General features: G+C 53.7%; 1 protein-coding gene across 2 annotated transcripts; it reads right to left on the minus strand.

Moving 5' to 3' along the window:
- Positions 1 to 245: 245 nt before the first annotated feature.
- MAST1 (microtubule associated serine/threonine kinase 1) lies at positions 246 to 26,292 on the minus strand. Of its 2 annotated transcripts, XM_036878773.2 has the most exons (27): positions 26,215 to 26,292; positions 22,643 to 22,674; positions 20,559 to 20,647; positions 20,002 to 20,077; positions 18,056 to 18,134; positions 16,054 to 16,214; positions 15,795 to 15,870; positions 15,428 to 15,637; positions 13,064 to 13,165; positions 12,848 to 12,980; positions 12,692 to 12,759; positions 9,184 to 9,269; positions 8,886 to 9,094; positions 7,142 to 7,280; positions 6,888 to 7,020; positions 6,586 to 6,751; positions 6,387 to 6,488; positions 6,089 to 6,211; positions 5,501 to 5,610; positions 4,704 to 4,882; positions 4,375 to 4,622; positions 3,838 to 4,041; positions 3,398 to 3,627; positions 2,960 to 3,082; positions 2,720 to 2,856; positions 1,684 to 1,871; positions 246 to 1,586 (listed from the first exon to the last, which is right to left on the minus strand). In XM_036878773.2, the coding sequence occupies exons 1-27, from the start codon at positions 26,251 to 26,253 to the stop codon at positions 328 to 330; spliced, it is 4,701 nt and encodes a 1,566-aa protein (XP_036734668.2). In that variant the 5' UTR covers positions 26,254 to 26,292; the 3' UTR covers positions 246 to 327. The 2 variants fall into 2 exon arrangements, with proteins under 2 accessions (XP_036734668.2, XP_036734662.2); XM_036878767.2 differs by lacking the exons at positions 22,643 to 22,674; positions 26,215 to 26,292 and adding an exon at positions 22,309 to 22,444.
- Between the last annotated feature and the right edge of the window lie 336 nt (positions 26,293 to 26,628).

Raw genomic sequence — 26,628 nt, forward strand, 5'->3', positions numbered from 1 at the left:
CTTTTCTTCAGGTGGGTACTGGGACTCAGAACAGCATTGCAGGTCCTCTTCTCTCCCTAAGGGTCTGGGGCAGCTGGTGTGCAGGTGAGACCCAAAGTGGGACCAGGAAGAAGCATCCAACCAAGATTCACGTCCTCTCTCTATGGTAACCAGGATTGGTGCTCCCACCCTCAACAAGCACACAGGCAAGAGGATGGACACCTGTGCCTGGCTTGCCAGGGGAGCAGTAGGGAGCCCCAGGAAGCTCACGCAGCACAACGCACTTTATTTATATGTGTACATATGTATACAGGTGGCTGTACAGCGCAGGGCCAGAGGCCCTCTTGGCTATGGACCTGGGGGCATGGGACAGGGTGCCCCTTTTTTGGTCAGGCCTGTTGGGGGTACAGCTTCAGCAGGGCACCGGGAGGCTGGCCCCACGTCAGGCTTGGTGGACGGGACCATGAGGGAAGCAGGTGGGGCTGGGGGCCCTGCACTGCTGGGCTCACTCTTTGTCGGGGCTAGGGAGGGGGTCTGGGGATCCGGGGAGAGCTTGGGAGAGACGGACTTAGAGCGAGGCCCGCTCAGCGTGGTCCGCTCCTCTACCACCTCCAGTACCCAGCACTCCCGGCCCCGGAGGACCTCAGGTGTGGTAGGCGCCAGGGCTGTGGGTTTCTGTGACCCCTTGGAGTCCAGGCCCGGAGGTTGGGGCACCTCGGCCTTGGCCCCAGGCCGCACGGGCTCCACAACAATGGGTACCGGGGCCGTGCCTGCCTCGCCAGAGCTGCTGCGCCTGCCTGTCTCGTGTTCCTGCACCGGGCTCAGCGCAGCCTTGGCTACGGCCCTGGCTGCCCCACCCAAGCCGTCCTCCGTCTGCACGCTCTGGTGTCGCGTACCGCTGGCGTCCCGCTCCAGGGTCCGGCCCCCGGCGGTCGTCGCGCGGGGCGGGGTGCACGCCTCGGCGCCGCCTGGGGACTCTTTCTCCTTACTCGAAGCCTGCAGCCTGGGGGCGCCCTCGGACAGAAGCGGGTCCGTGCCCAAGCTCAGGGGTGACTCCTGGCGACCTAGGCGGCGGACAGCGACCTGCCGGGGTGCGCCAGGACCCTCGACGGAGGGCGTCTCGCCATCAGACTCGGCAAGGCTATGTAGCGCCAGCTCGCCGTGGAAGTCCTTGCGGAAATCCGGATGGCCCACCTCCAGGCTGTGTTTGCGCAGCGCACCCTTCTTGTCTGCGCCCAGCGAGGCTCCCAGCTTCTCTGCCGACTGCACGCGCTTGAGCAGCGGCGAGCGCGGAGGCTCGGCACTTTTGGGGCGCGGACGCACCACCGGTGGCGACGAGTGCAGCTTGGCTGGGAAGCTCTGCGTCGTGTGTGAGCTGCCCACCGTGTGGCCCGGCAGCGGCGGCGGCGATGCCTGCGTCGGGGAGGGAGTATGCGCCAGCGGCGAAAGCGGAATGTTGCCTGCAGACTTGCAGCGTGCAGAGCGGTACTGGCGGTGCAGCTTGGGCGACAGACCATGCAGCGTGCTGGGCCTGATGTGGTGCGACGACGATGATGCAGGAGAGTTGGGCGTGCTGGAGGCCGGCGAGCTGCTCTGGGATGAGGCTCCTGCCGGGAGGGAGGGTGTTGCGAGTGGTGCGCTGAAGGCCCCACCCAGACGCCCGGCACCTGGCACCCTAAGCCCCAGCGCAGGCGCAGAGTGTACCTAGGTAAGCAGAATCAGGCGTGGAGCGGTAGCTGTGGGTGGGCGAGCGCGCCGGCAGCCCGTGTGTGGGTGAGCCCGGGAGGCTGTCGCTGGACGACAGCGAACGGTTCAGGGATGACAACGAGCGGCTAGTGTGCAGCAGGTTCGACTGCTTCGTGATCTTGCGGAACAGCGAGCTGCGCTTCTTGCTGAAGTCCAAGGAGAATGCCACCTAACCTCGACCAAACTCCAGAGCCCCGGCCCCTCCCACTTCGGGGCTTCAGGAGCACCCCTGGGACCGCCCACTCTTATGGCCCCTCCTCCTCAGCTACAACCCACCTATCAAAACAAAGAACCTCTCCTAGCTCTGGTTCTATTTGGCTCCCCTCCCACCCCAGGCTCCACCAATTCCTTTCTGGGCATTCCCAGCCCAAGCTAGGAACACCCATCAAAACAACTTTTCTGGCCCCGCCTACCTCTCTAGCACCTCCCTCTCCACTACAACCCACGCAAGGGTCAGGAAGAAATTCACCTTGCTCGGTTCAGTGTTGCCCCTCTCACTCAAACCCCACTCACTACTTGTCCAGGCCAAACCCACTGATCAAAACAGAACACCCTCCTGGCCCCACGCACCTCTCCTAGCCTTCCTACCTATAAGGGAAGAAATTATCTCAACTGGCCCAGTCATGTCGGCATGTTCATTCCAGATAGAAATTTCCGAGTCCCTCCCAGTCTTATAAATACATCCAACTGGGCAGGACCATCTGCACAGCGCCCTCTTTAGTCAAGAACAGGCCCTGCCCACCTGCCCAAGAGGCCCATAAAACTTTTCTCCCAGCCTACAGAACTAGCACAGCTTCCTTTCCTGGCTCCTCCCACTTTCTCAGCCCCTCCTCTGTCCTCTGGTTTTTGCTCTTCACTGGGGGGCCCTGGCTGCCTTTACTGTGCCCCTTCTCCTTTCCTCACCTGTGGCCCTCCCACATAAGCCCCACTGCTAAAAAACAAGTTTCTCAAGCCGCTGTTTATGACCCCGCCCACCATACTTGGCCCCACCCACCTCTCCTGGCCCTCCTTGGCAGAGGGCCTCTTGTTCCTCCGAGCCATTTTGGCCTTGTAACTGCTGCGCCGCGCAGGGCCGATGCGAATGGAGGTATTTTCGAAGGGCGTTGTGGTCACCGCTACCTTATTGCCACTCTAGGGGAAGAAGCAGGGGAAATGCTCTGCTCGCTCCAGCTGCCCAGGCTCTCTCCCCCCCTCTCCCACCCTCCCTCCAGTTCGTGCCGTCCCTTGCGCTCACCTTAAGAATCAGCTCGACGACCTCAGGATGCACCATGCCATGCACAGGCTCCCCGTTCACGTGGGTGATGAGGTCCCCAGCACAGAGCCCTGCCTCCTGGGCTGGGCCCCCCTCCTCCACGTGCTGGGGATGGGGCACCCCACAGGGGCAGAGTTAACAGGATTGGTAACAAGGAAAGTCCATAAGTTTATGTGCCAGACACCTAGTTCCTCATGCACGGTAATCCTCATAACACCTTATGATATGTTAATTTCCCCCATTTTACAAATGAAGAAACAGGCTCAGAGAGGGAAGTGACACCATGGGTCACAGAGGAGTCTCATCCAGGCAGCCTGGTTCTAGAGGGTGAACTGTCCCCCCTGTCCCTTGGGGGCGGTGTGTGGGGTGTCTTCTCTCCCCTTGATCCTGGGACACAGACCACACGCATGAGTTGCTCACCCAGACAATGTGGTGGACACTGTAGACATCTGAGTCACCCATGTACACGCGGATGGCACGCAGTGTGAAGCCGTACTTCTTGCCCGAGCGCTGAATGGTGATGGGGGAGCGAAGCCCACTGACAGCCGGGGAGTAGTCCCGGCTGGGTGAGGAGTCCCGTGAGGACGGGTTGGAGGAGAGAGAGCGTGGAGACATGGGGCTGGCCAAGGGTGAGCTTCCATGGGGGTCCACTGCAGACAGAACCACGGTCAGAAGTCAGTGCCAGTAAGACACTGCTCTCCCTGTATCTGCTCCACTCTCATCCCAAGTCAAACAAAGCCCCAGTGCTCTCATTAGTCCATCCCAGAGCCAATCACTGTGGACGGGGAACATACAGTGTTTTCATTGGCTTATCCTGACACATATACGGGCCGCCCCTTCCCCCTGGGGCCCAGTGTCACCTGCAGGAATCATAACAGACAAGGCAGTGGCTGAGGCTGACTTGATGACTTTGCCCCCTGTTCGAGGTCTCTTCTCTACCGCGGGGTCCCCTGATAGCTGTTGGTGCCGCGCACGGCGCAGGACCAGGTCATTGGTAGCCCTAGGGCCTGACGTGTCCCCATCCTTCGAGGGTGGGCAGAGGTCGCCGGGGTGCACACGGTCAGCTGTAATAGAGCAGGTGGGTTAGAGGTTAGTCCAAAGTCATGGACTTCTGCATGCTGTTCCCTCTGCTAGCATGCTTGCTCCACTTCCCTCCCTTGCTGGATTTTGAGTTTCATGAGAGCAAGTAACCTATGCATCTAGCACAGCTCCTGATACAAAGAAGAGATCAAATACATGTGCTGACTGAGCATGAAATACGGGGTCTTCCTCCTGTTGGTGAGAACCCCAGGTTGAGTTCAAAGAGTGGGTGAGATCTTGCATAAACAGCACCAGGCTTATAGAATGCTCGGTATTTGGCCACTGGATTAAGGCAGGCGGCAGGAGGCGGAACTCACTGGCCTCTGGGTCCCCGGCGCTGGGGGTGCCATCCCCTTGAGCTGCTTCTTTGGAGACCCTCGCATCCAGGGAACCTGGGGGGTCGGAGCTGGGCCGGGGAGGCCTGCGCAGCCGGGCCTCATCCTCGTCCTCTTGTGGGGCGCTGAAGCGGCTGGGCTCCAGCAGGGCGGAAAAACGGCGGCGGGCGCCCAACGGAGGGCTAGCCTCCCCCTCCAGGAAGCTGGCCTCCGATGCAGAGAAGCGTTTGCTGCGCAAAGGGGCGTGGTCAGAGGAGAGGAGACACGCCCCTTTGGGCCCCATCCCCAAACCCAGCCCTGCCCTTGCTCACATCTCCGGGGAGCCTCCTCTCCAGGTCTTCTCGCGCAGGGTCAGGCCGCCCAGGCCCTCCCGCTTGCTGGCCACCTTCTCCTCTGGGCCCTTGGCGCTCGGTTCCCGCTTGCTGGTCCCTGCTGCGGCCACGGGGGTCTTGGGTTCGTGCTGTGACAGCTGCTCCATGCTACTATACACCTGCAAGGGCGAGGGGGTGGTGGCAGGAGGAAAATCAAGCTCCCAGGTCCCGCCTTCGCTCCCAAACCAATCGGCTTCCAGCAAGTGGACCCACCCAAACCACGCTCCACCTACCCAAGGCTGCACCCCCCACCCCTCAATTCTGGGCTGTCACCAACCACAGTATTTTTCAGCTCAGGCCCCACCTCCCAACGTTAAGCCCGGTCCTAAGAACCTGCTCTCCTTCCTGGCCTACCTCCCAGGCCCCCACCCGATGATGTCCACCCATGCCCAGGCTAGGCCCTTCACCACTCTACACTTTGCTCCTCAAAGGGAGGCCTTGCCTAGCCTTGCCACAGCCTTGCCCCGCCCTGGCTGCTCCTTCTGTACATCCCCAGGTCCTGCCCCCGCCTCCTCAGGCCTAGCTCCACTTCACGTGGGCTTCTTTTCCACAATTTGTCCAGGTTCGTTAGGCTCCACTATCCCAAGATGCCCACGCTGCCTCCCCAGGACCCCTCACTCCCAGACCTCTGCCCTCTTCAGTAACCTTCCCAGCCTGAGACCTCGGGCCTGCGCCCTGCTCGCCGGGGCCCCTCAGACCTCGCCCCGCCCCACGCCCCGCGCCCCGCCTTGGCTCACCTTGCTGAAACGTGGGGAGCAGGAAGAGAACTGGCGAATCTCCACAGGCTCCTCCTCCGTCGTGTCGTCTTCGTCATAGGAGTTCACGTGGTGATACCTGTCCGAACGGGCTGGAGAGGGTGGGCGGGCCGTGAACCGTGAACCCAGATCACATCCCCACCTGAGCCGCGGCCCGGGGCCAGCCTGGCCCTGCTGGTCCCGCCAAGCCCCTGCCACGCTCCCGTATCTGACTCAGGCCCCGCCCTCAGGCCGGGCCCCTGCCGCACTTTCTGAGGCTCCGTCTATCCTCTCCTCCAGAGATGCCACACCTCCAGACCCCAAGTAGGGCGCTCTCCACAGCGGCTCGTCTAGGGCCTGGCGTCTTTCTGGGTCCCAGCACCGCCTTCTTGCCCAGCCCTCGCCCAGCTTTGGAACCCACCCTGTCCCTGCCCTACCTCCACCCCAATCTCGTTTCTCACCTTCTTCGGAGGCTGAGCCCCGCCCCGATGGGCCACGCCTCCCAATAAGCCCCACCCTCGCTAAACTTCAGTCCCCTCCTCTCTCTGGGAGGCTGGTCCCCACCTCCAAACCCGCGCCGTCCTCACTCACTGTCGAAGTAGCTGGTGTCATCCTCGGACTCCAGGTGGGGGATGAACTCGGCCTTCTGCCTCAGCAGACCTGTCCAGTCCAGGTCTCGGAAGAAACTGTGCTGTTTCACCTCAAAGGCACCACCTGGGCAGGAAAGGGTAGAGGAGAGGGGAGGGAAGGGAATGCCAGGGACAACTGACAGCCAGCCCAGCAGCCCAGCCGTCCACCGGTCTCCTGCCCCAGAGACACAGCCTTGGAACCCTGCTGCCTGACAAGGGGCCCTGAGCCCCCGGCCTCTCTAACACAGCAGACCCTTTACCTGCCCCGAGCCGGACCAGGGGGTTGGTCTGCAGAAGGCTCGATATTAGGAGCTGGGCGTCTGACGGCAGGGCCTCATCCCCCTCCGGCCACAGGATGTCATCTGCAGAGGAAGGTGGGGGGGTCACTTTTGGAGTCCAGGAGGCCTTGGGCCGGCCTAAGTCCACGTGCGCCCACTTGCCCACCACGGAGGCACGCACCGCTGATGACCTGTCCAAAGAGTTCTTCAGGTGTGTCTCCGAAGAAGGGCACGCAGCCCACCAGGAACTCGTAGAGAATGATGCCCATGGCCCACCAGTCCACCGGCTTGCCATAGCCCTGGCGCAGGATGACCTCGGGTGCGATGTACTCTGGGGTCCCACACACCTGAGGGCAGGCCGTCAGCCTGCACCCTGGCCACAGGAGGGGCCTCGAGGGGGAGCTGAGCCCCCCACCAGGCCCTGGGCCCCATGGTCCTGCTGGGTCACTCCACCCACGGTGACCCCCATGCCCGCACACACACCTGTTTGTCCAGGAACTCCCGGGCATCCTTCTCGATGTGGCCTTCATACAGGTTGGTGGTGAGGCTCATAAGCCCCATCTTGGAGAGGCCAAAATCTGTGAGCTTGATGTGCCCCATGGAGGTGATGAGAAGGCTGCAGACACAAGCAGGGGTCTCTGAAATGAAGCCCATCCACTTCACCCCTGGCCCTTCCATGACAGGGCCTCCAGAGGAGCAGGGAGGGAGTGATGGGAAAGGGAAGCAGTCAGGCTCACTTGTCTGGCTTGAGGTCACGGTGCACAATACCATAGTTGTGCAAGTACTCCAGTGCCAGCACGGTCTCAGCGAAGTACATGCGGGCCATCTCCACAGGCAGTGCCCCGATGTTCTTTAACAGAGTGGCGCAGTCCCCCCCTGTGGGTGAAGGTGACCCACATTACAAGGGAATCTGCAGCCTCGAGCTGAGCATTCACTGTGCACCACAGTATCAAGTCCTCACCCCATGTTGCTCCATTTTGCAGCTAAGAAGACTTAGGCTCAGAGAGGAGCACCCCCTCTCCCAGTCACATGGGGAGCGCCCTCTGTGGGGCTCCTCCTGTTCTCTTGGCCGCACCCCACAGTCAGCATGATCGCCCAGTTTTACACATGAGGAGACTCTCAGAGTGACTGAGGGTCCTGCAGGGAGAGGATGGCGCCTCCAAACCCAGACACCTTCTTGTGTAGGACTCCAGGTCCAGTGCAGGCCTCAGAGAGGGCCCTGCTCCCCAACATCCCCATGGCCTTCTTGGGCCTTTGGGTCCTCATTACCATCCTCACTGTATGAAACCACATGGTCTCTTTTGGTCTGTTTTGCTTGTTCATTGTCTGTCTATACAGACCAGAATGCAACTTCCATGAGGGAGAGATGTGTCTACCGGGACACCACTGTGTCATGAGAGAGACCACGAGGGGACATCTGTTGTGTAAATGGGTGGTCGGTTAAGGCATGGCACAGCTGTAGCCCCATGAGATCATGTGTGTAGCCTAATAACCACACTATGTGTGTATTTGGGCAATGGAAGTATTACTATTTGGGTGAATATAAGCATGGATGGATGGATAAACATGAAAAAGATACACATTGGTGGTTGGATGGATGAATGGCAAATAGATGGATGGAGTAACTGATGGATGAATGGGTGGACATAGCTAGATAGATGAGATGGTTGCTAGAATGAACAAAAATGGATAGATGGGTGGACAGATGGATAGATGAGTGGGTGGGTGGATGAATGGAGAGATGGATGGATGGATGGATGGATGGATGGATGGGTTAATAAATTGGTATTTATGGATGGATAGTGGTGAGTAGGTGGGTGAATAAATAGATGGATGAATGAATGGCAAGATATATAAAAAGATGGATAGATGAAAAATACATGTACAACACAAAGCATAACCCTAAGATAAACTGTGGACTTTAGTTCATAATGCATTCATATTGGTTCACTAATTATAACAAGCATGTCACTCTAATGCAAGATGTAAGTCCTAGGGGAAACTGGGGGGAAGGGGAGTGTGGGGGAACTCAAAGTCCTTTCCAATCAATTTTATGTAAACCTAAAACTGCTCTAAAAAATGAAGGCTATTGATTTTTAAAAATAGATGTATAATGGATAAACAACCAGGTGTATTGACAGACTAATGGATGGATATTCAAATCGATGGATGGATGGGTGCATAGAGACAGTACATAGATATATGGATAGAAAAAGAGATGAATTAGCAAATAGATAGATGGGGGATGGGTGGGGGGATGTGCCTATATTGACTGAAATGAAAACAGATAAACCTACTGGTGGCTGGATATAAACAGATGGAATGGATGATCAATGACTGGATAGATAAGTAGGTAGATAAACATACAAGTGAATAGTCAATATGGATAGTAATACGGTGCCTGGGGCTCAGGCAGGTGCACAGGAACCCTGACCACCATGCATTCCTGCATCCTTCCCACAGCCCCACAGGCAGCCATACCTTCCACGTATTCCATGACCATGCAGAGGTGGCGCCGGGTCTCGAAGGAGCAGAACATGCCAACCACGAAGGGGTTCTCAGCGAAGGTGAGGATGTCACGCTCCACGAAGGCCTGTTGGATCTGGTTGCGCAGAATCAGGTTCTGCTTATTGATCTTCTTCATCGCGAAGCGCTGCCTGGTTTCGCGGTGCCGCACAAGGTAGACAGCGCTGCAGGGGGAGAGAGCGAGGACCGGCCGTCACCTCCGAGACACCCGGCCTCCGCCACCCTCCCCCCACCAGAGCCCCGGGTGGCTCACCCATAGGCACCATTGCTGATGAGTTTGATGGTCTCAAAGTCGTTTTCTCCAGGGGGTTTCTTAGCCTTGGTGGTGCTGCTACGTCCCTGCAGGATGAAGATGGAGACCATCACCACCATTATAATAAGATCCAGACTCATTATTGCATTTTACACATGAGGAAACTGAGGCACATAGAAGGGGTGGGTGAGTCCTTCATCCAAATGCTACTGAGGGAGTAATCAAATCAGGACTTGAACCCAGGACTATCTCTGAAGCCATATTCCTAACTTCTTTCCATTAGGAAAGAAGCCTACAAAATGGATAACCACCCTAATATATGAAGAGCTCCTAGAAATCAATACCAAAAAGCCTACCAATTGAAGAGAAAAATAGGCAATATATGTGAACTAAAATTAGAGCTCTTAATCATAGGAAAAGATGCTGAACCTCACATATAGTGACAGAAAGGTAAACTAAAATTATCTAAAAATACCATTTTTCAACTAGTAGATTGGCCAAAAAAAATCCAAAAGGCTAACACACTCAGTGGGAAAAACTGGGGAAACAGGTACTTTGATACTCTGCTGTTGGGACTGAAACTAGTACAGCACCCATGGAGGGTACTTTGGTGTGTACCAGAATTACAAACTCATGTTCCCTTTGAACCAGCAATTTCACTTTTGAATGAATGCTATAGATATGCTTGCATATATGAAAAATGACATGTAGTATACTGCTTATTGCAAGATTGGAAACAATCCATATGTTCATCTACAGGCAATTGTTTAAATAAACACATCTTTATAAAGGCATATTGTGCCACTGTTAAAAAGAATGAAGAATTTCTTAGTACATTGATTCAGACAGTTCTCCAAAGTATCTTATTAAGTAGAGGAAAAAAACAACAAACAGTATGTACTATATACTTTGGTATAAAAAAATTGGCAAAATAGAGAGCTATCTAATCATATTTTGGAGTACTTGGCAGTATATATAATAATACTTGGGGGTACAGAGGGAAATAGGGAACAAAGATGGGTGTAACATTTTTCATTGTATACATTTTTTAAATTATTTTTCTTTTTCTTAGGTACAAAGAGATTTATTACATAAACACTACACAAAAAGATCTATGAGATAAAAAATATATTGAACTTGTATGCTCCTAATAATATAGCCTAAAAAAATCTAATATAAAAATTGACATTTACAGGGAGAAACTGCTCAAAACAAGGATTTATCATTTATCTCTCAGAAAATGTTAGTCAGGAAAAAAAATGAATAGGGAGATGGAAGATTTGAATCACTCAATTAACAAGTTTGATTGAATGGAATTATGTAGAATCCTCAAACAACAATTAAAGATAAATACCTTTTTAGAGTTTTAGACTTTTGAGTGATGTCATTCCATTACCTATTCAAAAAAATTAAACAAATGGCATGTATAGTGAGATTCTTTTAAATATATATATATATATATAAAGGAAAGGTATGTGTATGTATGTATGTGAATTCATAGACACAATTTGAAACAAAGATTACAAACTCAAATGCCTTCAGGGGCCAGGTAGGCCAGGAGGGGGCCATGGGAGACTGGGGAACAGGTATAACATATCACAAGGCAGCCTCCACTCAGTGCCAGCTGGTTCCACTATAGTGTTGTTAGAACTTCTGATTTAAAAAAAATTTTTTATTGAAGTATTGTTGATATACAATCTTATAGTGGTTTCAAATATACAATACAGTAGTTCAACAATTACCCATATTACTAAATTCTCACCCCTTCTAGTACAGTTACTATCTGTCAACATAGAGATGTTCAGAATCATTGACTATATTCTCCATGCTGTACTACTGTCCCCGTGACCAACTTATGATTGAGAACTTTTGTGCTCTTTTATCCCCCTTGCCCCTGCAACTTACCCACCCCAACTCTTTCCCCATGGTAACCACCAGTCACTTCTCAGTGTCTATGAGTCTACTGCTGCTTTGTTCATTCTGTTTTACTTTGTTTTATATTCCATAAATAAGTGAAATCATATGGTATTTGTCTTTCTCCACTTGGCTTATTCAACTGAGCATAATACTCTCTAGATCCATCCATGTTGTTGCAAAAAAAAGGCAGGATTTCTTTCTTTTTTATGGCTGAATAATATTCCATTGTATATATCTACTGCATCTTCTGTATCCATTAATCTATTGATGGACACTTAGGTTGCTTCCATATCTTACTATTGTAAATAATGCAGCAATATACATAGGAATGCATATATTTTTAAATCAGGGATTTTGTTTTCTTTGGGTAAGTTCCTAGAAGTGGAACTACTGGATCAAATGGTATTTCTATTTTTAGTTTTTTGAGGGACCTCCACACGGCTTTCCACAGCAATTGTACCAATTTACTTTCCCACCAACAGTGTAGGAGAGTTCTCATTTCTCCACTTACATTTCTCCTCACCAACACTTGTTATTTCTTGTCTTTGGGATAGTGGCCATTCTATTAGTGTAAGAGAATTTCTGATTTTTTTTTTTTTGAGAGGGCATCTGAACTTCTGATTTTTTTTAAAGAAGGCAGAAACCCATATTCTGAGGCAAAATCTGATTTCTATATTTTGCTTCAAATAAAAAAAAATCACTGGGCAGTTCAGAGAAAACATGTAGCCATTATGGCAGGCAGTGTCCACTAGACATGTGGAACATTTGTTAAAGTGTGGCCTGGGAGTGGGATTATGGCAATCTTCAGTATATAGAGGGACACTGAACTCAAAAGCCAATCAAAACTTCCACAATAAGTTAAACATACCATTACCATATGACCCAGCAATTCCACTCCTAGGTACATACCCAAAAGAATTGAAACTGTTGTCCAAACATATACTTGTAGATAAATGTTCATAGCAGCACTATTCACACAATAGCCAAAGAAACAACCCATATGTTCATCAGTGCACAATGGGTAAACAAATATGGCCCATCCGTATGTACCATGGAATATTATTCAGCCATTAAAAGGAATGAAGCACTGATTCATGCTACAATATGGGTGAGCCTTCAAAACATTGTGCCAGACACAAAAGACCACAGAATGCAAATAAATTTATATGAAATATCAAGAGCAGAAAAATCCACAGAGACAGAAAGCAGATGGGTGGCTGCCAGGGCCTGGGGGGGTGGGAGGGAATGGGGAGTGACTGCTTAATGAATACAGGGTGTCCTTCCAGGGTAATGACAATGTTCTGGAACTAGACAGAGGTGGTGGCTACACAACATTGTGAATGTACTAAATACCACTGAATTGTGCATTTTAAAATTGTTAAAATGGCATATTTTATGTTAGGCGTATTTTACCAAGAGAGCAGAAAGCCTGTGCAGGAAGAGCTATTATTAACCCACTTTGCAGATGGTAAAACTGAGATTCATAGCTGAGACCAAGAGAGCCACCCGCCCTGGAGGAGAGAGCCAGGAGGTGCACCCTGGCCCGTCAGGCCAGAACCACAGTGCTGCCAGCTAGGCCCCCTGGCCTTACCTCAGACAGGTCGTCCTGCTCCGGGGTGTTGGAGCCGCCGCTGTCCTGCTCCTCCAGGTGCACCACGTCTGGGAAGGAACTGAGAGTGAGTGGAGGCTGAGTTCTGGGTGGGCTCACCCACATCCCCCGGAGCCCACTGAGCCCACCGGACTGCACCTGGGAAGGGGTCCCGGGTAAGGCCCAGTTGGCGGATGATGTAGCGGGGGATATCTGTCTTGACAAGGTGGCCCTCCTTGGCGTGGCCCTCAGCCGCCTCCAGCAAGTGGTAGAACTCCTCAGGGTTGAATTCCTGAGGTGAGGCAGGGCAGGGACAGACTCGTGGCGGGTCCCAGGGGCCCCCACCAGTCCCCCGCCCTTGCCCAGCCCCCTCACCAGGCACTCCAGCAGCCTCGCAGGGCGTGAAATAATAATGAGCAGTTTCTTCACCAGCTGAGTGACGAAGGCCACCTCCAAGCTCTCGGAGCGTTCATAGGCCTGGGGCAGCAAGCAGGGTTGGGGTGGGAATCTCAGGCGCCCTGCTTCAGCCAGGGCCCCTCCCACCCCACTGGGTCCGCACGGTTGCTGTTGTCCCATTTTATAGGTGATAAAACTGAGACCCCAGGCCACAGGTAAAAATAATGACGATGATTATTATAGCAAACACTATCCTAAAATCTTAATTCACTCAAATCATCTTCAAAATAGCCCTATAATGCAGAGTCGCTCTGCCTGGCATGCTCTCCCCTTGAATCCCTGCATGACTCCCTACTTCTCCTTTGGGTCTCTGCTCAGCTGTCACCTTCTCACAGAGGTCTGCCCTGAGCTTCCACCCCAACCTACAATCACACTCCACCTCCCGGCAGCACCCTCATTTGCGATTACCCTACTCTACTTTTTCTATCATTTGAATCCCCTTCACACGCACCACATACTCATTTATCTACAATGCCTATCAGGGCAGAAACCAGGGCAAGGAGAATGAGGCACTCAGCTCAAACACACACCTCACTCTTACAGATAACTAATATTCTAATCCACTATTTGAAAAAAGCAAAATTAATGCAAAAAAAATCCATGATAGGCAAAATAGCAACGTTTAAACAGAACAGGGTCCAGCAGGGCTGTGCTGAGCCACACTGGAGCTTGCAGCCCAAGGAAAAGTGAGCAGCAATCTATATGTGTTTTTCGAATGGTTAACAGTTTAATATTGATACAAAAATATCATTCCTGAAGAGTGTGTTTTCATTAAAGCCAGGGGAGTAAAATTTCACAAATCCTGATTTCATTATACATAAAATATTCAAACTTAAAATAACTTAAGTTGTAATATATCTACTTTTCAATTTTTTTAAATAATTATTTTAAGATTCGGGGGGGGGCGGAAATTCATCACTTGCCTTGTCCTAGTCCCAGCCCTGTGCCTGTTTATCTTTTGTTTCTTCCTGCTTGAGTATCAGCTTCCTGAGGGCAGGGATTTTTGTTTGTTTGACTTCCAGCTGACTCGCCAGCTTTGGACCAGTGCTGGGCCCACAGTAGTTGCTTAATAAATATTTGTGGAATTAATGAATGACTGAATCCTCTTTTTAACAGCAGAAGGACTGAAGCACAGAGAGGTTAAATGACTTAGCTGCAAGTAAGTGATGAGCCCGATGTGAATCCAGGCTGTCTAGAGTCTGTGCTGTCAGCTTCTATGGACCTAGTGGCAGAAACCAGTCTCAAACAAGACTGGGTGCCAAATGCCATGACATCAAGGTACTGCCCTTTGGGTCTGGGTCAGGGGTCTGGAGTCCAGAGCCCCACATTCTGATTCTAGTGCCCTTATCCAAACTCACCTCTTCCAGACAGTACAGTTGCTTGGCTTCTGTGCTCCTGGAATTTTCCAGTCTGCCTTCTCACCTCAGGGCCTTTGCATGTGTTGTTCCTCCAACTCAGCACACAGTCCACCCAGCTCTTCTCATAGCTGCCATCTCGTTATTCTTGTCCCAATTTCAATGTAACCTCCTCCTGGGAGGCCTTGTGGGCCTTACAGGGAAAGCCCTGACATTCCACCTGGTTGCCTTGTTCTGTTTGCTTGAAAGCCCTAAGCATCACTGAAATCAAATTCCTTGATTTGTTTGTTTCTCTGTTTCTTGTCTATCTCCTACACTAGAATACCAGCCCCAAGAGGTCAGGTCTATTTCTCTGATTTGTTCACTACTGTTCCCAGTGCCCCAGAATACAGTGCCCAGCACACAGTAGGTGTGTAATAAATGTTATCAATTACCATTGACTTGCAGGGGGCATTATTTTAGCTTTCATTCATTCATTCATCCATGTAACCAACACTTATTGAGCACCTACTGTAGGCTGGACATTGTGCTGGCACCAGGGACACACAGTAAACAATCTCCTTACCCACTTGCGGTGAGCCATGAAATAAGATAAGTAAAAACACATTGTGACATATGGAGAAAACTAAAGAGACAGTGGGTGGTGAGTGTGAGCTGAGTTTGACATTTGAATGTGGGGGCCTATGAGGCCACCTGAGCAGGTGACACTTGAGTAAAGACCTGAAGGAGGTGAGGGAGCCTAAATTTCTGCCTCCCCATCAGATCTAGAGTGGGGTCACATCTTTCTCGTAGGGACCACGTCTTTTTCTTTCACCCCTGAATTCTCAGCTCCACACCAGCGGCCTGGCACGTGGCAGGCGCCCCCTGAATGGATGTAGGGTAAAGGAAAGCATGGGGCCTGATAGGGCCTGCCTCCCCGTGTGCTCACGTCCTGCAGCAGCTTCTCCAGGTTCTCCTGCAATTCGTAGAAGTAGACGGTGGTGATGAGGCCGTCGCGGGACTTGGTCAGGCAGTCCCGGGCCAGCTCGATGATCTGGTGATGGATGAAGCTGAGCACGCCGTCGGCCAGCGGCAGCACGCTGTCCGGCTCGTAGGCGCGGGCGAAGTCGCGCAGCTTCTCTTCCATCTGTGCTGTGGCCTGTGGGGGGCACCGAGAAAGGGCTGGGGTGCCGGGGCGGGGGTGTGCTGGGAGGCTATTGCCTCCAGGAACCCGCGCTACACGCGCGGGCCACCAGGGGGCGCGCGGAGCCAAGGTGAGCGAGGGCTCCCCGCGGCCGCCCCCGGCCCCGCCTCACCTTCGGGAACCTCTCCTTGTAGACGTGGTTCATCATCACGATCTCATTGTCGTAGGAGGAGGGGGAGCGTCCGGGACTGCGGGGAAAGAAACCCATCCTGTCCAGCCTTCTGCCTCCGAAACTGCAGACAGGCGTTAGTTCTCTCCAGGTAAAACCTCATGTATCAGGTTGCAAGCCTTTTATTCGCGGGGACAGGGGTCTCGCAGTGTCCGGGCCCCCAGACGCCCAACTTTGGGGGCGGGGTGTGATGCCGGCTCACCTGAGGCTCCGCGAGCGGGGCCGCACGGCCGGGGAGCGGCGGCCGCCATCCTCGTCGGTGATGCTCTCGGTGCTGCCGAAGTGTTTGGAGAGGAAGTGGAGCTCGTCCACGGTGGGCTGGTAGGGCAGCTGGTGCAGGCGCTCCTGGGAGGAGCAGGAAGACTGGGGAGAGGGGCGGGGCCTGGGTCAGAGCCACCGCGGTCCCCCCACAGCTCGGCACCCTGGACTCGGACTCCCAGGGCTGATGGGCCACTGGGTAGGTCCATGATCGGGACCTGACTTAAGATCCTTGAATTCCAGGGCCTAAGTTGGGACTCCTGACAACAGATAGGGTGACAGGGACAGACACGGATGAGAATAGTGACACAGACACATAAGTGGCCAGTGGGATCCTGTTAAAACCTGAGTCAAGTCACATCCTTCCTCTGTTCAGAACCGTCCTTGGCTCCCACCTTACTCGGGGTGAAAGCTGAAGTTCTCCCCATGGCCCACAAGGTCCTGTGAGATTGGATCCTGTCTCCCTGCCATCACCTCTCCCCACTCACTTTGCTTCAGCTGCACAGGTCTCCTTGATGGTCCTTGAACAAGCCAGGCACACTCCTGCCTCAGGGCCTTTGCACTGATTGTTCCCTCTGCCTGGAGCATACTTACTACCAATCACTTCTCCTTCAAGTCTTTGCTTAAATGTCACACCTCCAGTAGACCTCCTCTTAATACACACCCTCATTCCCTGGGGCTGTCTTGTCTCTTCCTGCTGTATTTATCTCCTGACTTACAACATCTTTGTTACTTGTTATTGCTATCTGCTCCCTGAGGGCAGGGACTTGGCTCTGCTTGGTTCTGGTCAGGGCCTGGCAAGCAGCGGAGGCAAACAGACACACAGATATCAGTGGGGAAACACAAGGCCATCCACTGGATTCCACAGGCAGAATTACCTTTTTAAATATCACCCACTCCCCTGCTTAAAGCTCCCCATCCCATCTGTATCTTTCAGTGCACATAATCTATGACCTACAGAATCACAATTTCCAATAGATCAGACTGAAATTTTAATACAACTTAATATAAAGCAAAAAATAAAAAATAAAAAAAGCCTTTTTATGCCTTCCCACTGCATGTAGAATAAACTCCACCTCCTTGCCCTGTCTGAGAAACCGCAGCCTGGTCAGGAACACTGCTTGCCTCACCTCCACTCCTCCACTTCCAACCCAAAGCTCCAGCCACACAGGCTATTTACAACTTTCTAAATGTAGAAAGTTTTCTGTTGCCTCTGGGAGTTTGCATATGCTGTTCCCCTTCCTGAAACACAACTCCATCCCTTCTTCCACCTGCCAAACCCCAGCTGATGCTTTGTCTTGGCTTCAATGCCACCTCTTTCTGGAAGCCTTCCTTGACCCTCCCCCCAGCTGAGTCAGGTGCCCAAACCCCAACCATCACCTCTTCTGGTGCTAACCCATCACAGCTCAGACTGCCAGGTGTTGCAAATGCTTCCTTACTGGTCTGTCTCCCTCATGAGGGCTCTGTGAATCCTTGGACCCTGGTCCAGCTTGTAAAGCCCACCTGCCACATGTCAGTTACACAATAAATGTCTGCTGAGGATCATACCTATTGATGAATGAGTTAACCAAAGATACAGTTAGGAAAAGGGGCAGATGGGTAGAGAGACTTCAGGTATTGAAGATGGTGAGCAAATGGGCTCTGGGTGAAGAGTACAGCCTGGCCCTGGCCATATACAGACACTTGGGCAAGTAAGCCTTAATGTCATTATCTGTAAAATATTGAGTTGGCCATGAGTAGGACCCCAAAGAAGATAGGTCAAGGGTGGAGAATAGTGCTGTGGAGGGGACTTGTGACATGCTAATGGATGGACAGGTGACACCCTTGGAAAACAAGAGAAATTAAAAGCTCTCATTAAGGCCAGCCCAGCTGCTGGCCTGAATGTAGGCCTTCCAGCTGGAGTAACCCCCGCAGCTCCCACCCACTCACCCTCCTGCCACACTCACCGAGACAGTAGAGCTGGGTGTGTTGGTGCCATAGCCAGATGAAGGGAGTGAAGCCAGAGACCACCGGCGTCCGTCCGCCCTAGAACCCAGGTGAGGTGCTCAGAAGCTACCAGGCTTCACTGGTACCCTCATTCCTCAGGGTGTGGGCAGGGGGTGAGGGAATGGATCTGTGCTCTAAGATTCTAAGAAGGCCATCAGAATCAAGGAGGTGAAGAAGTGTTCCAGCCAAGGACCTGGATCAAAGATGAGTCTCCTCTGCTCCTTCCCATGATTCTCCTCTCCAAAGAAGCCCCCAGAGTGGACCCGGAGGAAGATCAAAACAGCCCACTAAAGGAAGTCATCCCAGAGGGACCTCAAAAATTAACTCCTGAAGGAACCCCCATGAGAAATCTCTCAGGGGGAGACCACGTGGGTCTTCACAGAAAAGAAAGACCCCTCCGTTAAACACATGCTCCCACATTGGAACGTTCACGTTCACACAGACATAAATACTCCTGACCACTCCCACTAGCCTTAGTGTGACCCGTGTGGTCAAGTTCACACACTGACAGTCACACATATTCACATATGACTCATCAACACAAACATGTATACATGCATTCATTGTCCCATACATGGACCCAAATATTACACTTTCCCACACTAAGACACAAGCACACATGCAAAAACAGACATACACTCACATCTAGACACATACGCCTACAGAGATCCTATACTCACACTCTAAACCACTCCCTCACACACATTCTACACTTCCACATTCACACAGAGACACATTCAAACTTTCAGAGACACGCACTCATTCACACTCCCACACAGATTACACACAGCCATGGAGACATATCATGGAGGGGCATGCTCCCTCACATATCCACATGCATTTACAACCCAAAAGGTACACACATGTTCACTCACACGCTGATGCACACCACCATGAACACGTGTGGTCACATATTAACAATCTCACAAACACACACTCGCCACATCAGCACAGATTGCACACTCACATGGACACATGCTCTCACACGCTTGGACCTCTCCCTCCAGGCGATGCTCTCACTCAGCCCACCCAGCCGACCACATCAGGCCCAATCTTAGAACTCTTTGCTGGCTCCCTATTGACTGACCTCAGCCAAATCCCATGACCGAGGGGACTTCTCTCCAACCTCCCCAGGGAACTGTCCTTTGTCCCCACGATCTCGTGTGACTCCCATGACAGCCTTCACCAACCCTTGCAGTGATCTGGGTCCTCTGGCTTGCCCCCCCAACTCAACTCCAAGGATAGAAATGGGGTAGCATTCACCCCGTATGCTCAGCTCCCAGAACACAAAAGGTGTTCAGACAACGTTTTAGAATAAATGAAGTTCAAAGAAAAGGAGACCCGCCCAAACACCCTAGTGAATACCACCAGTTTCTCCAAAAATCATTCGAGGAATCTGTTGTCCACACTCCCAGTTGCCGGAAAATTCATTGAAGGAGACTCCAGAAACTCTGAGACCTTCCTAGGGAAACCCGATATTCCTCCTGGAGCCCAGGAAAAATAACCCTAGGGGCCCTCCCCAACGTTGGGGACCTGGAGTTGCTCAATGGGCATCTCGCAGTCTGCGCTTGCGCACCTCATCTCCTCTCGCCTGTCCTGTTGCTATGGAAACTCAAGGCCGGGAGATCGAGGCTCCGCGGACTGAGACCCTGGGCCCAGAGCGCAAGCGCTTTACCTCCTTGGCAAAGGAAGCCCCGCCCCTTTCCTGATTCCGGACACGCGGCTAGCCCCGCCTTCCTATAGGCCCCACCCCTCCGGCTGGCCGCTCGTTCCCGCTGGGACAGTGGGGCACGCTGAGGGTCCCTCTGGCCCTGGCCCAGGTGCAAATTAGGAGAACAGATGGCGACCCAGACGGTGGGTGGGGAGAGTCCGGCCAGGGTTTGGGTCCCTGGGGAAATGGACTCACCTTCGGGAGGAGGCAAATGAGAAGTGGGCGGGGGTATTGGGGGAGAAGTTGCGGGGGCTGTCCAGTGGACTGCTACCTGTGGCGGAAAGAGGGGGGAATCTTTAGGCCTGGGGTGGGAGGCAACTCCATCAGGCTTCTTGATCCCAAAGCGAGTTGCACAACAGACCTCCCCCTTTAGTCCAGCCCATGTATAAGTGGGCCACGCCTCCTTAACTGGGGCCCCGCCTCCCTAAGGTGTTTTGGTTGCAGTCAGCCCAACCCCCTCCAGGCAGATTTCACTTTCTTCTGGGATGACCCCGCCCCTCAGGAATGGCTCCTCCTTTCTGCCCCATCCCTATTCCAATCTAGCTCTGCCTGGGTACCCACCCACCAATGCCGGTACCTCTGCGGATTGACCACATCCACACAAGGACCGCCCCTTGTCCAATCTGGGTCCTCCTCTGTCCAAACTCTGCACCCACCTTCCCGCAGCGTGGACACACCCCTCTCCGGTGGCCACGCCCCTTGCCTGTGGTCACGCCCCCTCTAGTCTGGGCCACACCCACCACCTGTCTCACCCAGGTGTCCAGGCAGCGGGGAGTGGGGTCGCGGCAGCGTGGGCGAAGTGCTGGTCAGGATGAGGCTCTTCCGGTTACTGGTGCGGCAGCTGCGGGGAAGGTAAGGCAAGGTAGGTGGCCAGGCCAGGCCGAAGCCTAATGAGTTTGTGGGCCAGCCAGCCGCCTTCCCATCTCAGATCCCAGCCTATCTGCCATCGTTGTGTGCTTGGATTCTCAGAGGAGGACTGCTCAGAGGAGATGGTGGAGGCCTAGGAAGGACTATACATGGGAAGGGATGTGACATGTATGGCATATGTGTGCAAAACTGCTGATATGGATCATGTATGACCATGTGGGCACAATGTCAGTCATGGAATGATAGACATGTTATCTGTGTGACACCACTGTATATACTGAGTGTGTGTCTGGGTCTGAGCATGACATTCCCAATGTGTATCCACATGTGGCACGCACTGTATGAGTTCTGTACTCGGTGCAACATAGTGTGACATCATGTGTGACAGGCCTTGGATTTACCTTAGGTGACACAACCTGTATATCTTTGTGTGTCTATGTGACACACTGTGTAATGCCATTCGTCCATGACTAAATGTGCCATTGTGTGCTGTAACATGTACTTGATGCATAATTTCTGTGACATGTACCTCTGTTTTTGTGTGGCATTCTAAGTCTGTTCTGTGTGAGATACTGTCCTTGTGTCTATGTGTGACATTCACCATGTGAGTCCTCATGTGGCATCTACTGTGTGTGTTTAACATGTCTGAGTGTATCACCATATACATTCCCTAGGTGAGTCTTGCATATGATAACGTGTGATATTGTGTGTCCATCTCTGCAAGATTCCCTGTGTCTGTTTATTCAGGAGTCCTGTTTATTCTGGAGTCTATATCTTAGATGATATAATGTGTTGTGACATTGTTGGGTGCATGGATGTCATTGCAACACGTGTCTGTGTCTATCTCAGATGCATAATCATGTGTGTGGATCACTATGCATGTGACATCTTACTAGGTGTGTACAATACTGCACCTGTAGGTTTAGGTGTCTGTGTGTGACGCTGGAGGTGATTCTGTGTGTGTCTGCATGCCTCTGACCAGTGACCACTGTATGGCTGAGTGTGAGTGGTGCCTCACCAGTGTATCTGGGCCACTAGGGCTGTTGTGTGTGTATGTGTGTGTGACATCATGTCCTGTGTGACGCTGTGTCACAATTTTCCGTATGAGGCTGTGCTCTGGGGGGTAGTTTGTACTATGATAAAAGTCCCCCCTTTCCTTCCGCCCCTCAGGATTCCAGCTTAGGAAGAGGGAGCCCCCAGCCCCTCCACTCCCCTCACCACCACCACCCTCCCCCCGACACAGTGACTGAGCATATTAGCGTGTCCAGGAGTATGCGGCACAGGGGTGGGGGAAGGCCAGGCTGCGGGTATTGTTTTAGGGTGCTAAGCCCTCCACCCTTCCCTTCTTCCCCTACCCCCACCAGACTTCCCAAGCCTGCAGCGCGAGCAGACAAAGGCGCCGCAACCCCCACCCGGCGCGGCCCCCCATCCCCGCAGTCCTTTCCAGCGTCTGGTTCTCCCAGCCGTGGCCGACACTGCCCCCCATTCAGCCCCATGCCTGGCAGGAAGGCGCAGCGCGGGCACCTCTGGCGCAGCTGGACGGGTGCAGCATCCTGGGCCCCGCCCTGCGGCAGCGGCTGAAGGGGTAGCTTTGGGGGGAGGGCGGGGTCAGGATTCGAGGGATAAGGGGTCTACCTCTTGGTGCGGCGGAACATACTGCCGCCAGGGAAGGAGGGCATCGAGAAATTGGAAAGCGCGGTCCAGAGAGAGTCAGACATGACCCGGCGGCGGCGACATGGTGGCAGGTGCGGCAGCGGCGGCGGCGCGAGGAGCGAGCGCGCGCGGCGGAGGCTGGAGCCGCAACGGGCCCGGGAGGGCGGGGGAGGGGAGGGCCGTGCAGCTGCCGTCTGCCAGGAGGGGGCGCTGCTGTGCACCAGCGCGCCAGGCCCCGCCCACGCGCGCGCCTGGCACCCCCACGAGCGCGGAAGAAGGAGCGGCCAGCCCGATGCGGCTCTCCCCCAAAACTCACCTGCTGCTTTTCCGGGGCAGGGGCAGATCCTTCTGGAAGGCAAACGGGCAAAAGGATAGAGGTCAGCGTGGACCACCAACCGCTCCCCACAAGCCCGGTCAGCCCCCTGGAGGAGCAGAAGTAGGGTGGTATAGGCCCCTCACCAGCATCGTCACCTGCACCACCGGCCATGCACTAAGAACAGGGCTCCTTGGGGGAAAGGGTAACCAGGATGATTCGTCTCTCGACCCCGAAAAACCAGCGCAAGGTCCCGTATAGGACTCCTGAGTTGTCATCTTAATGTGTGTTTGTGCAAATGAAACAGAAGTCTTTATCTGAAAATATTTCTTGAGCACTTACTGTATGCCAGGTCTGTGCTAGGCACTGGGGACACAGCAGTGAATGAGACAAAAATTCCTGCCGTTTTGAGACGAGCATTTAGAGGAGGGAAGCAGACAATAAAATTACTGTAGAAGGGGCGATATAATTTTAGACAGTAGTAAGTGTCATGAATAAAATTAAGCAAGATGATAGAATGAACAATGGCTAGGAGGGGGACAAAATGGTCAGAAAAGACTGCCCTGGGGAAGTGACTTTTAATATGGGAGGATCTGTGGAGAGGGCATTCCAGGTAGAGGGAATTGCAAAGGCCTGGATGAACCTGGCATGCTCAAGCATGAGAGGTTGAATGAATGAATCCTCGCACACCCCAACAGTTCTACCCGACTCCCGGCCAGATTCACAGAAAGCTGTGGATGAGAGTAGTTAGGGTGGTTCAAAACTGAGATCGAAATGGGAATCAGGCAACTGCTGGGTGGTCTTTTCCAATAATGTCAATGATAATAATTGGTAGGTATTAACTCTATGTGTCTATATCAGAAGAAGGTCGTGTTCTGTTTGTCAAGCACTCAGGAAGTCGCTACAGCGATCAGAAGTGACAGAGGTCTTCACCCTTTTTCCAGGAGAACAATGGGGAGATGGGATGCCGCCTTCCAGCCAGTTCTGTGCCCACAAGTTAAAGTGAATAAACGAGGTTGGTTAAGGCTGCAGGCGGAAAGATTCAGGTGAATTTCAAAAGCAATTTGGTGATGGCTCCAACCAGGGGAAAAAGGATTCTTCTAGGATCTCTGATAGCAGAAAGTCCTGGGTTCAAATTCCAGCTTTGTCTCTCATAACCTTGGTAAATGACCTTCCAATGCTCAGTGCCTCCTAGAGTGTTCTTTGAGATGATGCAGGTGTAAGCGCTCGATAAATATTAGTTCGTAGAAACAGGAGTTATTGTGGATGACGTGCTGCATGACAAAGGATGGACCAGAGGGACCTCCCACTCCCATGTATAGACAGACATATGGTCGGGGTCAAAGGGCACACTGTCCAGATCTGCAGACCTGCCCTCCCGAGTCATGGGTGATTAGAATCCATACCAGGTTTTCTCCCTGTCTTTGCAGGATCAGCTTGAATGAGCTGAAGCTTGGACCTGCAGATCGGGCTGCGACACCGCAATGGCCCAAGAGAAATCAAGACCTGGATTCATCAGCCAGGGAGCCCGGAACTCCAGACCCAGGTACACTCTGCCTTCGAGAGTGAGCCCCTGGGGGACCTTTAAGTGCCTCCCGGAGAAGTCCTAGAACCTAGCCCTGTCCACTAGTGCCCCTAAACATTCTAGGGTCGAAGAAAGGGACAAACTGGAGCTTTGGAGGATTTGGATTCTTAGCGTCAGTGTAGACAGACGCCACTTCCATCCCCAGCGGCTGAACTACTCTGCCAAGCAGATTTTGCATCTTCCCAGGATTAATGGACGGCGCTGGGGACAGAGCATTCGAAGTGAGAATGCTGTCCATATAATCGATCCCAACTGCCCACAGGGAAGCCGCGGGCCCTCCGCGGTTTGTGGGACAGTTCCTAAGGGGTTGCACCAGTGTATGAGGGTGTATCCACGGCAGCCAAAGGGTTAACCCTGACTGAAGGGCAGAGGTAGCGGCAGGACTCCGGCAGGGCTACCTTGCCAAAAGGTTGCCTGAGTTAGGATGGGTGGGTGAGTAGGAGGATCTTGGGCTGGAGGCGGGGTCTTGAGCGGGAGACCGAAGTCCCGCGTGGCGCTGAGCCAATAGGATTCGGCGCCTGCCCAGAAGGTGGAGACACACCCCATGAAGACCGCGCCCGTTCCCTCCCCTTTCTCGGGCACCCGAAGGCGCGGACCCAGTCTGTGTTTTTCAAGCATTTGCTGTGGCATTGTCGCAGCTCCCCCACTTTTCTCTGAACCCCTTCTCCTAACTTAGCCCTGGGCTGGGGAGGAAATCCAGAGGCTTTTCCTCTGAAGATCACAGGCTCCTAGATGGGGCCATCTAAGCTGTTTGAAAGGAAATTCTGGACTCAGTTCTGGGTCTAGCATCATTCAGGCGCCCGGGAAATCCTTCCTGCCGTCTGACCCCGATTTTGCGATTTTTCCTGCTGCAATGACCGATCTGCTCACCTTGGTCTCCAACCTTAGGGATGGTGGGTTAGAGGACTCCAGAAATAGACCAGGCCCTGCTTGAAGGGTTTGAATTCTCCCCTTCTTTTCCCAACCTCCACGCTAGGGATGTAGCCTGAGTCTGGGCCCCTGCTAGGCTTTATCTGAACTCCTCCAGATTACTTAGCCCAGGGCTGGGCTTCAACAAGGCCCAGAAGGACCAGACCCCAAACAGGCCATAAGGTGTAGTTTTGATCAGTTTTCCCTCTGGGGTCAGTACTAGGGCAGCATCGACCCCCAGTATTAACCCTTAGAAGTGCACCCCGAAGACGGGAAGAGGTCACTTCTCAGCTTCAGAATCCTCACCCACCTTGGAGGTGGGAGTTCCTAACGCCTGGATCTGTCTTCCCCCACACTCCACAACAATCCTCAGTGTTCCACTCCGTGCAGTGGGCTTACGCCTCGCGCGCCTGCGCAGCCTGGATACCAGCATCTTCTAAGGCTGCAAGGAGCTAAAAATTGCTCCCGCCCACCCACAAGCTGAGCTGGACTTGAGGATTGTGGGGTGTGGGGGGTGTTGTAGTGGAGGGAGGTGTGGGAGGAAGACTGAGGAGAGAGGCTGTCTAGGTGCCTGTCCAATTAGGGCAGTAGGAAGAATCCTGATGGCTGGGCAGGTGCCTGGAGGTGGCAGGGGGTCCCCACGCCTCAGAAAGGGGCTCCTGGGGTGGTGAGGGGCGAGGCAGCCGTACAAACATGTTTACGGCTGCTGCAGCGCCGGCGGCCCCGAGGGGCGCGAGCCCTGGGGCAACTACTTTGCTCTGCGCCCCTTCTCCCCAAGGCTGGCGGAGCGCCAGGGCAATGACTTTGGCCCTACCCCCCACCCCTCTGGCGGTCCAGGAGTCCCTCAGGCTGTCCTCGAGGGGGAGCGCCAGGCATCTCCCTGGATCCCCGGGCGGCGCCTGAGGGGCGGGGTCGCCAGCGCGGCGGGACGCGCGGCCACCGTGTTCCCCGCGGGTAGCGTCCGGAGGCAGTGGGAGGGGGCGCTCGGGCCTGCCCTGGCGCAAGTTCCCCCGCCCCCTACCGAGCCTCGCCGCAGGGCGCCGACCCCCTCCCTCCACCCGCGGCCCCGGCCACCAAGTACCTGCAGCCTCCGGCGGCGGATCAGGCCCGAATCATCCATGGCGGTGGCAGCGGCAGCGGCCTCGGCCCCGGGGAGGGAGGAGGGAAGCGGCGGCAGCGGCGGCGGCGGGAGGAGGAGGGAGGAGGGAGGAGGGAGGAGGGAAGGAGGGAGAAGCCGCGGGGACCGCGGCGGCGGCGGCGGCTTGTGGTGGTGGTGGGGCCCGGGGGCGGAGCAAAGTGGGGCGGGCCTGGCGCCGTCACTGCGTCTGGGCGCCCGAGCCCTGCCACCGCCGTGGCTGCCCGCGCTGGGGGGAAGGGGCAGGGGTGGGGAGGAGCCTCCGGATGCCCCAGAGGCAGCCAAGCTACGGGAGACCCCTAAAAGGAGAAACGGCCCAAGGGAGAGACATGCTCACCGGGAGACCCCCAATCTAGAAAC

Source organism: Manis pentadactyla, chromosome 12, assembly GCF_030020395.1.
Source record: "Manis pentadactyla isolate mManPen7 chromosome 12, mManPen7.hap1, whole genome shotgun sequence".
Classification (NCBI taxonomy): Eukaryota; Metazoa; Chordata; class Mammalia; order Pholidota; family Manidae; genus Manis; species Manis pentadactyla.